The following is a 16,427-nucleotide window of genomic DNA, read 5'->3' as shown; positions in this document are numbered from 1 at the left end:
TTCTAAAACAAACTCTACAGGTTGAAAGTTGATTCCAACGAATTTTCTTTTTTTTAAGTAAAACCCACTTCATTTTCTAAGCAGACGTATTATTTCCTAGGCTGTAACTCCTTGTCCTAACCTCCACTGTGCAGAAATACAAGTTAGACAGCAGGGTATTTAGCTCCTTTGGAATTAGTAAGCAAGCCACTCCCTCAGAGTCACTATGTTTTAGGAATCAAAAGCTTAATACAACCATTTGCAGGTTTTGAAGATTACTAGAGCCAGTACCTGCTTGTGCTAATGTAACTTAATTCCAAAAGAACTCCTTACAAACTCCACTACTTAAAAAAGCATAAGAAACATTCAGCCACTCAGGTTTATCTCTGTTCCTGAGAGCAAAAGCAATTTCACACAATTGTTAAGGATAGGGTATTAGGAATGCCATACTGAAACTGTATTTACAAGGAAGTGCAAGTCAGCCTTAATATAATTAAATTAGTTGGAATTTGGCCAGGAACTCGGGTTATGACAAATCCAAAAGCCAGTCTATCCAACAGTACAATGTGTACTTGTTTATGCACTTTTCTACAGCACAGTTGATGACAGAAACAAAAAATGTCTTTAGGCTGGTGCTTAACTTCAAACAGGAAGAATTGCATTTAAGTAACTTTAAATAAGTCACTTCTAACACCCTCCCAACTCTCATACAGAGTCATGAACAGATTTTGTCAGAGCTATTCTGTGGCTATTCAGAGCAGTGAATTTTATTGTGAAATAATTCAAAATAGTACCTTAGAATGATATGGAGGTGGAAACTTTAAGTCTGCGGTACCTCATACTGTGGTTTCTACATAACTTGGGGCAACTTACTACAAATGTCCCAAAAGCCATCAAATGCTGACTTCAAAGAGACTGCAGACAAGGAAAATAATGCAAAGAGGGAATAAGTACAAGCCAGTTCAGAAAAACAAACCCAGTCAGCACCATTTTAAGAGTACTTGAGAGTTTCACAAATAGAGCATGAACCACATTGGAAAAAGTGGCAGCACAGAAGTTCCTTTTTGTAACTGCCCATGGCCAGGTCCCACAGCAAAGGCAAGATGTGCTACATTTTGAGCAAAGCACTCTCCTAGTGCCTTGCAGTTCTGTGGAATGTCTCAGAAAAGAACATGCAGTCACTTCCTTGTGAGTCAAAGGCCTTGGATGAATATCAACTGCAACATAATCAGTGAGATGCCAAGTGGTAAGCAGAAGTTTTGCAAGCATAAAAATATAACTCTTTCAACTATCAAGCAATCTCAGCAATGTATTTTAAGAAATTTATGCCTCAAGCAAACTCTGCATTCTTTTGTTTCATGAAGAATGTCAGGCAGTTGTTATTTACTCTTTCAGTTGATCCTCTTAGATAGTATTTCAGCCTCTTAGGTACCTTACTGGACCATATCACATATCAATTAGTACTGCTTAATTAGCAATAGGCTCATGTAAAGCAGTGACAGAAATAATTTCAAGAGTTGTCTATACCTACTTTAGTGTGTGTGTAAATTCATATTTTTAATATATATTTTGAATGCTAAAAAACCTGTAGTATGACATTGTTTTAAGCTCAAAATTATCCTTAGAAACTGCAAACCAAATTTATTACTGTGATGTATAGTTTGCAATGAAAGTAATCTTGGGAACAGTAGTAGATTGTTCCTTCCATATCTGAAAAAAGGCTTTTAGAAATACTCATTGTCAAACTGTCATCTACCAGAGATTATTTCTTATTCAAAATATGGACATCATTAATACCCAACATTTTTATAAATATGTTATGATGAATAGTAATAAAAGCATTGCTTTATTTCACCCACCCCCCAAAAAGATTCTTCTCTAGAGGTCTGAAGACACAAATTCCAAACTTACCTAACAGCACCATATTCAATAAGAGTAAATGAATAAAGATGGCATGAGAAGTTTTCCAATACAGAAGTCAATCATACCCACGTACTGGAAATTCTATTACTTTTTTCCTTTAAAATAAAGGAAGACCCTGACAGGGCAGGCTTTGCTAATGGGCTCTGCACACAGGTAAATATCTGACTTTCTGATGAAAGTGTAATTACCAGTAGTCTTCCAAAAGGTGTTAAGAATGCAAAAACACTTAACAGTGGTTTGATTTCCAATATTCACAATAAAACCAAGACATTATCCTATATGTAGTAAAGCATCACACAGGCAAAACTGGCTACGAATTTATTTAGTGTTGCAGGTGTGTTAGAATAAGTTTCTACAGACACAAATATCATTACCTTTTCCTGCTCAAATGCAATATTCCCTCAATGAACAATGCTAAGATTAAAATATACCAAAATCAACACCAACAGAGGTATTTGTCAAATTCCTGATTCATGCCTACCTGGTAAAAGTACTGGTTCCAGTTTTTTAATCCTTGGTTCTGATGCTATATTGTCATCAGCCTGAAGAAAAAAAAAAAGATAATTTACTTAAGGCTCAGAACTTTACAGTCAGACACAAGCCTGACCTGCTTGTACAGAAGAAAAACTTGTTTTAACTTAAAAAGTTCATCTTAGGGAGCTAGAATCCAATCATAGTAAGAGTTTTTAACAATTTTAAGGGCATTTAGATTTGTACCAAAAGAATAATAAAATATTTGAAATATTCATGTTTAACAAATTGGGTATCCCAAACTACCACAAGTCACAGGATGAACAAAAACAAATTTGGCTTGAAACTCCATAATGGCTCAAGATCTTCAACAAGATTTACAGATATAGATACTCAAGTTCAAAAAAACTCTCTACTAACTTCTAACATGCACAGCTTTCCAACAGAGAAAAGATTTCAAAAAACCTAAGGCCTAGAACACGCATATGCCTACTTGCACTTCAGTTTCAAACCTTAAAACTGAAAATCTTCTACAAAAAGACTAGAACCTTTGGTGAAATAACCCATGGTTCCTACAATGATAGTAATATAACTATTTCCCAGGACTAGGAATATCCAGAACTGTGTTACACTGACATCTCATTTCTACTAAGAAATTGTGAAAAACCAAAAATCAGTCAACATATCAAACATGTTGCTAGAAGAGGTCCTGTCTTGTCTAAAGTAAATAAATACCACTTTCTGTCAAGTGCACATCCAGATAACACAAGAAGTCCTGGTGGTTCTCGACACACTCAGTACTATATGCACTCTATAAAACTGATAGATATACTCGGTTTTCTTATTTATGCCATCAGACACGTTCTAAACATGAAGCGATGGCACAAGTGAGAGTTCAACTATCTGCACAGCAGAGCAGCACCCGCTGCTTTCTCCTCATCCCGCCCAGCGCTGCGAGCAAAGCGAGCCCAAACACCTGAAGCATAACTCACAACTTTCCAAAATGATCTCGCACGGGCCGACTTTAATGAACACAAGACTTTATTTTGATAGAAGTCCTGCTTCCCGACCGCCGTGCGGGCTCTGTCCGTGTGCGACGCGGAGACCCGGAGGCCAAGGGGCTTCACCCCGAACCGGCTGCGCAGCTTTTGTTTCCCGGTGCCACGGAGGGCTCGGGGACCCGGCAGCCCCTCCACAGGTGCCGTTCGTCACCCCCCGGGCCGGCGGGCACAGCCCCGGGGCGGCAGCTCGGCCAGGGACAGGGACGGCCCGGGGCAGGCAGGGCAGGGCAGGGAGGGCAGGTCAGTAATGGCAGCAAAAGGCAGTTACCTGAGGCAGAAGGTACGACTTGAAGGTGGGTTTGGGCTGCTTGAGGGAGAACATTGTGGCCGCCGACGGGCGGGCGGGCCGGGCCGGGCCGGGCCGGGCCCCGGAGGTGGTGCCGACGCCTGCCGGCTCAGGCCCGGCACCCGCGGCCGCTCGGGCTGCGCTCCCCGTCACACCGCGGGGGCGGCCCCGGCGCACCCTCCTTCCCCAAGGGAGGAGCCAGCGGCCTGGGCAGGCCCGGGCTGGAGCCGCTGCCGCCCCGCATGGAGCCCCCGCGGCTCCCTCCGCCTCCTACGAGCCGGCCCAGCGGCTCCTCGGGCGGGCGGCGGCCCCGGCGGGCCGGGCCGGGCCGGGCCGTGAGGGGCGGGCGCGGCGGGCGCGGCCGCGTACGGCGGCGCGGAGGGAACAAGCGGCCCGGCGGTGACGGCCGGCCCGCCCGCGGCACCGCGCAGCCCCGGCACGGCCGCACTGCCGGGCCGGTCACCGCCCCGCCAGCCCCATCCTGCCCGCGCCGGGCCTGTCCCAGGGAACAGCCAACGCCGGGCCTGCGGCGGGCGGGGCCGGCCACCGAAGCACAGGAGCACAGTTCGGCCTCAGAGCCCCGTGGGAACTGAAACCCCCGTTCGGGGGCCTGCATGAGTTACTGCTGCCCAGGGCTGTTTCGTAAGGCAGCGGTGAAATCCAGCTCCAGCATGGTGGGGAGAGGGGGTGGCACAGGCTGCCCGGGGAGGTCGTGGCTGCTCCGTCGCTGGCAGCGTTCACAGCCAGGTTCTGTAAGGCCTTGAGCAACCTGTTGCAGTGCAAGGTGCCCCTGCCCATGGCAGGGTTTTGAACCGGATGATCTATGCTCCATCCCAAGCCCTTGACATTCTGGGATTCTGTGAATCACTTACTGCTATGGAGTTCTTCCCCTGTCACCCTTTACAGAAGGTGTACACGTTACAGCTCTGGGGTGTAAGCAACCCTCTCAGGCACATGATGTGACTCTTGGGGATGGTTCTGTGCAGGGCCAGTAGATGGACTCCATGATCCTTGTGGGTCCCTTCCTCCTCAGCATATTCTGTGTGATTCTGTGAGGGCTGGATGATGCCCCAGGCAGCTGCTGCAGTCACCCTCCCACTCTGCAGCCCTGCTGACTGTGGGAGCTGGATGTTGATCCAACATCATTGTAACTCCCTCTAAGATTTCCAGGCACTCACGTGTTGCTTGCCTGAACTTCTCCAGGACACGGAAATAACACCTAAACTGCCAAAATCCATCCCTGCTATCTCTTTTAAGCAGGTAACTGAGTAACTGCTCATGTTTGCTTAGTGGCCTATGGCACCCATAAAGGTCCATACTGCAGGTGATTATTATGACTGCTCTAAACTTGGCCTCCACAGTGGAAATACCTCCTACATGATGCAACAGTTTGGGTGGAAATGTGGTTTAATGGAGAACCCTAGATTGGGAATACATGGTCTGCCAGCTGTGAGATCTAAGGAAGGGGTAGAATCTGGGTTCTCCTGCTGGTGATCCAGTCATAAGGGAACTGGCTCAAACCAGCAGGTCTCTCCAGATTTTGGAGCCAGGTCTGAAATGTTCAGTAGGGTAAGAAGGGCTGGCCCCTGGCTGCTGGTGCACCACAGTCTTGGTTCCAGCTGTGAGCCAAGCAGAGTTCACAGCAAGGACCATCGTTTAGGGGTGAAAGTTGAAGGCCAGGACCTGACAAACAAACTGCTGGTGTTCTGCAGCCTCACCGTATTAAAAAGCCTAATTTTGGTCAGCATACTGTCATGAAAATGGAACAGCTCACATACAATGTAACATTTGTAAAGGCCTGCTACAGCATAGTGGTGAAGACTCCAGAAAAATGGACACATTTTTAGACACAAAATGATACATACAGTACTCAACATCAGCTGCAAGGTCAAGATCTTCCCTCATTAATAGAAAGTGTATTATATTGCATTATAGAACCTGGGATTTTTTGTGAAGTCTGAGGGTGTGTGTTCAATTAAAGACCGTACTTCAGGGCATAATCTGGTTTCCACAATTTAGAGGAGATACCCCACTGATTGCACCAGAAAGGCTTGATTGAACAGTGAGGAGGGAAACAATTCACTGGCACCTGCCTAGACTGAGGAAAGCTCATGTGCATACATTTAATGCTGTTCAACAGCCCAGGAGGGAGCACCCTGCTCTTGGACTTGTAGATAGAGAAGATAAAACCAATCCCAATGTACTTTTCAAAACAAGTGCACCTCCTTGCACAAAGGTCCCTTCTTATTGCTGTCAGCAGACAATGCCCTTCACTTTATCCTCTATTTTCACATATACCACTTTTACTTTATGCTGTACACATCATTGTCTAAGTGGGATTCAGCCTGGCATGATCTCATGCCCCAGTCTATTTTAGAGAGTGCACTGTGCTTCAGGTGCTGCTGATGGTGTAAAGCTGAGTGCTGTGAGAGCAAACCACAGCTCCTCTCATCCCCTTTTATAAAATAAATCCTTTGGATGTTTGATAAGTGAGAAATACTGCGGGACTAGCCCTTATCTTTATCCTCCTTTAAAGTTTTTATTCATATTCAGAACACTGGTGGAAGGGAATTTAACTCATAAAGGGGGGAAGAGAAAGTGAGGGGGTGAGGAAGGCAGAAATTGCCCAGACTTGAAATTGCACATAATAAATTTGCCAGTGATAATAAAAATTATGATTAGTTACACCATATCAGAATTACAAGAGTGTTTCTGCATCAGCACAGACACTTTTTAGGAGTAGCTGCAAAAGCAATCTTACTCATGAGAGGATGATCAAGGATAGCAAAAATTTCCATTAAGGACTGCACTGACACATTGAAATTGCAGTGCTGTTCTGAAAAGGAGCAAACAAAATCAAAACTAAGCTCTCACAAGATTTATGAGGATTGTTACTAGAACTGGTTACAAGTTTCCACTGAAAGAGTTGTATGCCAGTAGGAGAAGAAGGCTGATTTGGCAGAATTGAGTACTTTGGAGAAGCAAGTTAATTGTCACAACTTGCCATGAGATGCAGACAGGCAGAGCAGGACAGGCAGGTAGAGCAGGGTAGGCAGGCAGGGCAGGGCAGACAAGGCAAAAGGGCAGGCAGGACAGGCAGGGAAATCCTCTGGCTCCTTTTTGGCAATGAACTCAACTGCCTGCCCATCTCTGGCCATCCCAGCTCTGCCTCACTCGCTCACTTTTTTTCAAACATTCTGCTAAGCCAGAGATTTTTGAGAATGCCTTTGTTCTATGACAACGGTCTTGAAATAATGGTGGGAAGACCAGCTATGCAACAAAGCCAGCAGAACTGAAAAGAGTGCAGATGCCTGGTGTTATTCTCATTATTTAAAAAATAAATTTTTTTACTCAGCACAGTTATTTTCCTTGCCTCTACCTTGTTATTCAGTGGTATCTCTTGTGTGCTAGCCTGACCAGGACCCTTCCACTTGGCCACTCTCTCTGAGAAGCAGCCTGGCCTGCTCTGCCAGTGGTATCACCCCCAACACTGTGTGGTTGTCTCCCAGGGCTCTTTTTACATACACTGCCACTGTTTGTGACAGTGCAGATAATGACCTGTTAGTGATGGCTGGGGTGCATAACCTGCTGTGTTCAGTGCATGCTCAGATGAGACACCTTCCTAAAAGTCCTGCTACAACCTCCCCAGGCAGCTCCGTGGTTGGGGAGGTGCTTTGGCTTATGCAATGCATGAGGGCTGGGGTTAAGTCAGAACAGATTTCCACAATGGTCCCTTTTGATCTCTCAGCAGATTAGAGAATGGCTTTCATTAGGCATGTTCAAGAACAGGTTAGACCACCATCTGCCACTGATGCTATTGACATAGCTGAACTTGCCTAGTGCAGATGATCTCTTCCAGGCCTGTATTTCTATGGCAACTTCCATGTTCTCATAGCTCTCTGAAGACTGGTTCAATTACTGCTTTGATCTCCAAGACAAAAAGACACAAGTGTTGTCTGATTTCACAGCTGAGCTATGTGCACAGAGTTATAGCAAGTGTGCAGCAAGCCTGCAAAGTCAGGGATTCACTGATGGAAGTCAGTTCCTATTTTTCCCTGAAAGTGGTACAGTTTATTACTTTACCTGGACACCTCTCTACTTTGCACTCAATAGTTTTTGCACCCAAATTGCCTTGGCCTGCACTCAGAAGTGTGGGACTCTGGGGACTTGTGAGGGAGCCAGCCCTATAGATCTGTATTACCTCTTACAGAATAAAAACATGCCTTAAATTTATTAAGCAGTTGGTAAAAAAAACTAGTCATTCCTGAATGTCCTTGATGAAGATCTAGGAGAAGAATATTTAAAATGTGTTTACTTACATAAAACAGCAAAATTGACAATCTTGGCTAAATATATACAAACGACATAAAAACTGTGCAGAAATTTTCGTTTCCTGAGGTATCTCAGGAAAGAAGCTCCCTTTGCAAGGCACATCTGTAAAGTGGAGGCTGTCTTCTTTTTGTGGTGGTTTAATGGTATGGAACTTTGCTTTGCCAGGTAGAGGTACTTTCCTTGTTAACCACTGTGTAGGTATTACTTGTCTGGAGTTGTGGGGTGCTGTTCATGGCACAGTGTTCTACCTTGGCTTGGACTATTTCACACAGGTATTGTGACAGTGCCTATTAGATTACTGGTGCTTCTAAACTAGAATCTAATCTTTTTCCAAGGCCCTTTTTGAAGGCTGTTGGTTAGCTCAGGTGATAGCTTGTTGAGCACTGCAGTCCAGTTAGGGTAAGTAAAGGGAAATGCTTGCATCCAGAGTCACGCAGGATGAAGCACTGTGGTTTTATTGGGGGTTTTGTGTTGCAGAGACAAAAGAGGAGTAGGCACATGAAATTATGCACCCTCTTTTTCATTACTCCAACACCAAGCACTAAGTGGATACCAGAACTTAAATATTTCAGCTGAACGTCTGCAAATAATTTAAAGCCTGTTATAAAGACATACCTTACATCCATTGTAAAGATAGAGGGCATCAACCATAAAGCACCACTTTGCCATATCAAACTCTGCAGATAAGGCTAAAAGTTGGAAAAAGCAAAGTAAAATTGCAGTTTTAAGAAAATCTGTAGTCTTTGTCTCACTTCTCCCAAACGTTGTGGTTTGTCAGCCTACAATGCAAAGTACTGCTGGGTACTGTTTTATGCCTGCCCCAAACTCCTGTGCCTGGCACAATTTGAAATGGTCTTTAAATAGCCACATCAGCCAGGTCCTTACATCACTTTTGCTTTCCTGTCCGATCCTAGATCACAACAGGGGATCAAAAGCCACAATTAGGCTGAATTTTCAGCTTAGGTGACTGCTGCATGTGGTAGAATATTTATCTGCAATGGCTGCAGTGAGAAGAAAATATCCCTAGGGCTAATGTAGCCTCATAACCCAGCAAACAGAGGCTAATTGTCACTGCTAGTAACAGGCCACAGGCTTTTTGCTGACTTTGTAAGGCCTCAGGACTGAGGCTTGTCAGATCTGCTTTGTCTGAACTTGCCTTAGCCTGCCTTGAGCTGTCCCTTGTTTGTTTAGCTGTGAAAGCAATTTTTCTAATGACAAGGAAATTCAGGTTTATTTGTAGGATTTAAAGGCCAGTGATGAAAAACAAGATATAACTTTGTGGCTCTCATAAAAATGCCCCTAAAGTAGCAAAAAAATAAGGACAAAGAAACAACATGAACATCATGCTCACCCTACAAAGGACCTGGGATGCTGACAGCTGGCAGTATGTCCTCACTATCCTCACTGTAGCCACTGACCATTACACCCAGAGGATCAGAGCAGGTGTCAATAAGCATCAAAATAAGGGGTAGATAGTAGGAAGTGTGCATTGGATAGCTTTTTCTGGTTTTCCATTAGTAGCACAGTAGTATTCTTTTCTGTTCTCTCTTCTTGTCTTTTCTCTAGATGGATCCAAACTAATAACAATTAATGTATTAGACTATTAAAGTTTGTTACACTAACAATAAATTCTCAACTTTACATCAAGGCTCCCAACAGCTTTTGAGTGCAACACTATTTCAGGCAGAAGTGACCTGCTGGACAAGACAGTGCTGCAGAAGCATCTGTGGGACCCCAGCACCGTGCCCAAGGACTGCTGTCATTTGGAAAACTCACCTGCTCCACATGAAGGGCCCCAGCAGCACACTGGCTTTGTGTCAGCCCAGAACACCTGTAATAGGGCACAGTCCTGTTATTCATCTTGCAGAGCTAATGAAGTGATCCTGTTAACATCCTTGGTCATGCACCTTCCTCATGTTCCTGTTTCCTGACAAGGCCTTGCAGATGTGTTCTTTTTTTTTTTTTTTTTTTATTTAGAAGAACAGATAAATATTTTGCCGAAGATGTCAAGCACAGAACCTTGGAAAGCATCCAAATAAGCAGCATGGAGGAACCATAGTTGGAAGGTTTCAATGGCTGCTTTAATGAATTAGTAAATAATATGGAAAATGGGCTTTCTTGATTTTCAGGTATCGATCTCCAGCTTCTAAAATGGATAGAGTGACTCTGCAACAGGAGAGGCTTGTGAGGGCAAAGTTAAGCTAGTCCCTGAATGATGCAATGTAAAAAGGGGTAATTCATGGGATCAGGTGGTAGGAATTCATGGAATCAGGTCATGAACCTGCCTTTGTGAATATGACAGTTAGTGACTGTGTTGAAAACATTTGCCTTGAGGGAGAGGGAAATGTTTGTATTGCAAGATACTGTAAGGTGAACAGATTTGAATTACCTCAGAGTAATGTCTCTGCATAGACATAGTCCTAGAGTACACACCCCTTCAGCTTGACCTGCTTCAGTATGGGTCAGGCACATAATAAATCACGGCAATGGAATTCACAGTGACATTGTTGTGAAGTCACCACTTCACAACACCATGGTTAGCAGTGAAAGGGGACACATCTTCCTGAAAAGCAGTGTTAAACATGCCTCTTCAGAAATGCAAATTCTCTGCCTGCATCCTTTCAGCCAGTATTCAAGAAAGCATGGAGGCAGACATGCAAATGTATTGGTCATTATTCTGCTTAGTGAGCTCCAAATCTATTATTAGTCTTCTATGCACATACAAAACCATATTTAAATCTTATTAAAATGGCTGTTTGTCTAAAATGACTCTGCCAAAACCAGTGTTGTTACTTCGTATGTAATGGCAGAGAGGTTGTCATTCAGTTTATGCTGTGTGAGAGCACAGAAAATATCCAAACCTCTTAAAATCATCCCTCTATAGAAAATTTTATGCAAAATTACTGGCAAGGGTTTAGAAAAAAAAAATTGCTTAGAAGATGTTTGGCCCATGCACTGCATAAGAAGAAATAGATTAGTGAAGTGTTTGGACATTATAGAGAAAAAAATGGTATATTGAATTAATTTACCATATTTTTCATGTGTTTCTTTATAAATATTTTTACACAAAGAAAGTATATAAATACAAAGGTAAAATATCTTTGTTTGAAATCTACATGCTATCAGATAATTTTTCAATGTACATGCTAAAAAAATTAAGTGGTCAAAAGCATGATTAACACACATTTTATAAAGACAATGTAACAAGAGGTATGCAACACACTGTATTCCATTCCACAACGCATACTGCTTGTTTAGCACAGTGCTGAAAAGCTGCATCCCTTTGTGTTTGTTAATGAATCCATTTCTGGTGAATGTGCAGGCAAACAATGAAAAGGCATTGGCAAACTGGAGGCTATTTTAACCACATATACACAATGGCTATGTAGTTGCACAGAATGGTAACACAGAAGTAAACATGGAAGTGAAACAATTTCAAATGTCATTCTGTTTTTACAAAATGTCAAGTTCCCTAAGTTGAAGAAAAGAGAAGCCCACATAAAAAGCAAAATGTCAACACTGTTCCAACAGCAGTGAAACCAGTAAACCTGCTGGTAAGAACCAAGACAGCAAAACTCCAAAAGAAATGATGACTGAACTTTGTGAAACGTCTGTGCACTTTCCATGATCATTTAGTTTGGTACTTCAGGGTATAAGAATGGATGGAGTATGAAAATACAATGCAAACAATACAAAGATACCATTAATGCATTTATAGAGTCTTCCATCAATCTCTGCATTTCAAAATGCTGTAAGCATCATTGTCAAGGAGGACATTGAGACCTGCACTGTGGGGCTGATGGTGAGTGAAAAAAGAAATTGTGTCTTTTCAAAATAGCATATGAATGAGTTCTGATGGATAATGAGTCAAGCATAAACCTTTGACCAGTGTTCTCTACCTTTAACTCATTTTCAAAATTGTCTGCTCAGTGGTAATCATCCCCTGTGAAGACAGGTGCTGAATATTTGGAAAATCAAAGTTCCTAAAACTTAACAGGGAAGAATAACCCAAATAACACCCTGCTATTATGAAGAAAATTATCAAAACCTAGTACTTAGAATGCCACTGCAGAGACAAGTGCTCTGGATACATCTAACTATGGATATCGATTTCCACTCCTAGTCCTCAAAACACTTTTGCTGTAGAGACTTTTTTCTCCTTTGACGTTTGTTTTTGAAATTTACTCAAGAAAATGTCCAGAATTTCTATTCTCATCTGGAAAATCTATATTTTGTTTAGATGGACTCCTAGAAACTGTTCCTTGTTCCTCCTGTGTCATAATGAAATTGCAAAATGGAAGATGAATTTGTCATAGTAGATTTGTTTCAAGCAAAGATCAGCTGTATTTTGATCTCATCTGATCAGAACACCTTTCCTGTTCTGTTTTGATTTGTTTTCCCTTGCAGGCATCTAAGAAAAGTCAGAATCTTATTCTAAGTCTACATGGACTTCTGTTGTAAACCTCATTTATACAAAACACTAATGCAGATCTTGGATTTCTATTATTAAAATATCCATGTACTTGATATTCTTTGAATCTCCCTAAACATTTTGAAACAATGATCACTGTTTTTCAACAGTTTAAGGCTGTCAGCATGCTTTGGGTTGGGGACAGATGTGATCCTGAAAGCAAGATTATGCCACTAAAGTTCAAGGACAGATTAAGAATATGTCTACACGTGGCTTTCCAGGTCAGATTTCTCCAAACACAACTGTATTTTGCCACTCTGACCTATTTTAGTGGATGAAAACTGCCATGTCATGCCATTCTGAAAGAGAAGCTAAGCAGCATGCATGAAATCAGAAGTGAAAGAGGAGACTGCATAATTTTTCCTTGCCTCCAACAATTTTGTTTTGATCTGAAAAACACCATGGCTACAAAGAAACCAGCTGCATAAGTAAGGATAAAACTAAGGCTGGTTAAAAATTTGTTCAGTTTGAGAAATCTTCTGATAAAATTATTATATTATAATATTGGTCTTCCTCTAAGAGCTTTTATAATGATCTTGTCAGTAAATGAGCTTATGAGGGAGGCTGAAATGGAACAAATGAACCATATAGTCGGCATCTGTGGACTGTACCTACTTTTTATCTGCCCCTGAGAGAACATCTCCCTTTCACCCAACCCAGCAAACATTTATTTAAGAACAGAACATGTATCTATTAAGTTTAAAAGAAGAGAAATACATATATTCATAATTCTTCTTTAGACATTAATTTTCAAATGCCTAATGTGTTCAATTAGTCACTCTGCTTTCTCAGCTGTTGGTAAAACAGGGGCCATAAGCCACTTTAACATTCAGTTTCTGTGGATGCATTTTCTTGCCTGGTTTTCTGTTCTTCTGTTGCACTGCCAAACGCTACCACCAAATTAGTTACACTGCTGGCATGTCCTGGTCTATTTAATTTGTCCTTCACAGACTTGGCTTTCTGGGAATGGCTGTGCAAACTCTTGGAGCGTACTGATGGGAACCCAGGAGTCCTTTCTGGCTTTGCTGACAGGAAATTCTCCTTCTCAGCCTTGACAGGGGCAGGCATAGAGGTGTAAGAGGCACTCATACCTGCTTCACCAACATTACTGTCATCATCTGTGTCCATCTGCTTCTCCTCTGCTTGCCTTTCTGCTTCAGAGATCAACCCGGGGTATTCTGGAGGACGCTCTTGAGAAAGCTGCTGCTCAACTTCGTATTTCCACTCCGTGGCCCACTGTTCAATTGTAGAAGGGCACACCTCATCCATAATGGTACTGTACTCCGAGGTCCAGTTGTCAACTCCTCCAACCAGCTTTCCACCTTGTGCAAAAATAAAGCTCCTTGACTTCATCATAGTGGTTTGACAAGCACTGAAAGTTTCAGGAGGAAAATAGCGCATTGCTTTGGATTTGTCCAAGGGATAAGAGATGGTTGCTTCTAACTTGGTACGTTCTACTTTTAACTGAGTGTTCTGAAAATCTGGTCCTGCTACTGACTGACTGTTCGTAACAGCATTCATCTGGTTTACACTTTGAGGAATCATTCCATCGCTACTGAAAACCCCCTGCTTTTCACTCCCCAAACCGCCTGAACCAGAATGGGGTCTGGAAACATTCTGTGCAATTTCTAATGTAGATTTACTGTGATCTGCTGTAGCGACTGCACTAGAACTCGAGGTGTGGAGTCCAGTTTGCTGTTCTGGAGCCAACATCCTTGGGTCTGCTCCATCTTCTTTGGTACCAATGGAGTGGGCTTTTTTATGCATGGCTGGTGACATAGGCGTGGTGCTGTCATCATAGGTCAGCTCGTCAGCACCGATGTGGTATTTGTACATGCTGTAGCCATCAGAGCTGTTTACACTGCTCTGCCTCAGGAGATAGGCAGCATCACACTCTGACGAAGCCCGCGAGCGCGTGTACGTCAGCTCAGATTTGTCGATGCCCGCCAGCTTCTCCAGAGCATTCACCATCCGACCGGAGAGCTCCTCCAGCTGAGACAGCCGCAGGTCGACTGTCTGGAGAGAAGCTTTCATAAAATGTTCTCTTTCATTCACTTCTTCTAGCCTCATAGACATATTTTCAACTCTGTGGAGTATAAAAAAGGAAGCAGAGAACAGAACCTGTAGAATAGTACAATAACCCATTACAGTCACCCAGCTCCTGATTTCTTCCTAAGGCAGATTTTGTGGCGTGTATCATGCCTTGTTCTTTTTTTCTATGGGTAGCAACAAAAGAATGAGCATTTTCTTGTCATCTGTACCTTGTATCTTGCTTTCTGTACACCGTATTAGAGAGGTATTTGAACTTTGCCTCTCATGGCAGGAGAGCCCTTAGGGACAGACTACTATTAACATTTCTGCGTGTGCCAGCCACTGTGTGCTCAGTTGTTCTCTTTCACTGTGAAGCATCAAATCAGTTACATGAAAAGTACTTTCTAATGACATGCTCACAGAGTGACTTAACATCCAAGCATGTTGTAAAACAGGTTCTGCAGCTGTATGAGAGAGAAAAACATACACTGGTGTTGATGGGATTGCTTTTTTTCTTGAAATACCTTTCTATTTTGTATCAGCTGAAGGGATTGGAACTATTGTCTAGTTCAATTAAAATAATACTTTTTCCCATTTTCTTCTTATCATTTGTATCATAATGGATGTGCTGGTACTAGAAAAATGCATATAAAAGTAATTAACTGGAATGTGGCTTAGAAATCATATACTAATAAATCTACTGTGAAAATTAAATTAACGTTTTCTTGCTCCCATACACAAAAGATGACAAAGCATCTGGAGCAAGAAGCCATGAGAAATAAGCAAATCTACTTTGTGGCCATGGACCATAGTGAATCAGTGAGGCTTATGAACCCTGCTTTATTCTCTGCCACAATACCTAGGAATTTGACAAATTGCCACAGATAACCAGTGTGATAGAATATATGTAGCAGGTTTAATTTACTTCTCTATTCTCAAATTTCAAATATAATAATGCAAGATGTTCAGGGCCTCTCTCAAGAGATAGAATTTTGCCTATTAAAGAATTATATCGCTCACAGAGCTAATTCATAACAAATGTTAAAATGAAGATACAAATAGATATATAGATAAATAGTATGTGGAGTACTTAATCAACAGAATATATCTATCTCATATACTGTGAGATAGATTAAGGTGAAAGAGTGTTTAAAATGTGTATGATTTTCATTACAGGGAGAATTTTTCTTAATTTCAAGGAAGTGACAAAAGACCGCATCTCTTGACTTACTCAGATCTACTGACAGAATAGAGAACAGTGCCTCTGAGAACAGTGCTGCCAAATGACCTGGTAAAAAAGGCTGCTGCCTTTAGCACTGTGTGCTTACACAGCAATGTGCAAACATTACCTAGTCCTCAGAGCAAGCATAATGATTAACATGAGAATATTCTCCATCTTTTAAATGGGGAAGTTCATACTGAAAAGCTAAATGCCTTGTTCAAAGCCTGCAAGAGAATCTGTGGCAGAGATTAAAATCCAGCAGTTTTGAGTGCCAGACCCTAATGTAAACCACAGGTCCAAGGGAAGAACCCTGAGTGCTTTTGTCATTAAGCTCCAACATGTTTCTCATGGTTGGATGAACTGCTGGAAGCTCAACAAGCAGCAATTTTCTCAAATGGATAAAAAGCATCACTGTGATCCTCAGATGGGTAAGAGGTATAAAATTCATCATAAGCAAAGATGTTCTTGTAACAAAGCTACCCAAACCAGCAGATTTAGTGACATAACAGAAGGAGTAACAAGAAGTTTGCTCTTTTGAGAGATGCACCTGCTCTGATAGTTATTGGGGATTCAGATCAGCTTCTGAGTTGGTGGTGGCTTTCTTCAAGATCAAAATCTTTTGTATTTTCACTCAACAATGAGTATAAAGAA

The 16,427-nt window shown here is 42.3% G+C and overlaps 2 protein-coding genes across 7 annotated transcripts in view; both read right to left on the bottom strand.

The window, feature by feature from the left end:
• MTMR10 (myotubularin related protein 10) overlaps positions 1-11,042 on the bottom strand; it is a 43,164-nt gene extending 32,122 nt beyond the window's left edge. For 2 of the 6 annotated variants that reach the window (XM_053954215.1, XM_053954216.1), the window contains exons 1-2: positions 3,366-3,547; positions 2,384-2,444 (exon numbers count right to left, since the gene is read on the bottom strand). Coding sequence is in view for 3 of the 6 variants with exons in the window: in XM_053954217.1 (XP_053810192.1) it covers positions 2,384-2,444; positions 8,668-8,741; positions 9,829-9,883; positions 10,442-10,468 (217 nt within the window). In the remaining 3 variants the exon portion in view is untranslated. Of the gene's footprint in view, positions 1-773; positions 895-2,383; positions 2,445-3,365; positions 3,548-3,702; positions 3,844-8,667; positions 8,742-9,828; positions 9,884-10,441 lie in introns of those variants that run through there. The other 4 variants (XM_053954217.1, XM_053954212.1, XM_053954213.1 and 1 more) reach the window with 4 other exon arrangements.
• A 180-nt stretch (positions 11,043-11,222) lies between these two features.
• The window catches only part of TRPM1 (transient receptor potential cation channel subfamily M member 1), a gene marked incomplete at its 5' end in the record, with an annotated part of 45,888 nt that continues 40,683 nt past the window's right edge, over positions 11,223-16,427 (bottom strand). Inside the window, one exon of the mRNA XM_053954218.1 lies at positions 11,223-14,609. Within this exon, the coding sequence (XP_053810193.1) occupies positions 13,346-14,609 (1,264 nt within the window). The remainder of the gene's footprint in view (positions 14,610-16,427) is intronic.

The sequence above is a fragment of the Vidua chalybeata genome, chromosome 13, assembly GCF_026979565.1.
Source record: "Vidua chalybeata isolate OUT-0048 chromosome 13, bVidCha1 merged haplotype, whole genome shotgun sequence".
In the NCBI taxonomy this organism is placed as follows: domain Eukaryota; kingdom Metazoa; phylum Chordata; class Aves; order Passeriformes; family Viduidae; genus Vidua; species Vidua chalybeata.
The sequence above is the reverse complement of the archived record's forward strand: the minus strand, read 5'-3'. Positions and strand labels throughout refer to the sequence as shown.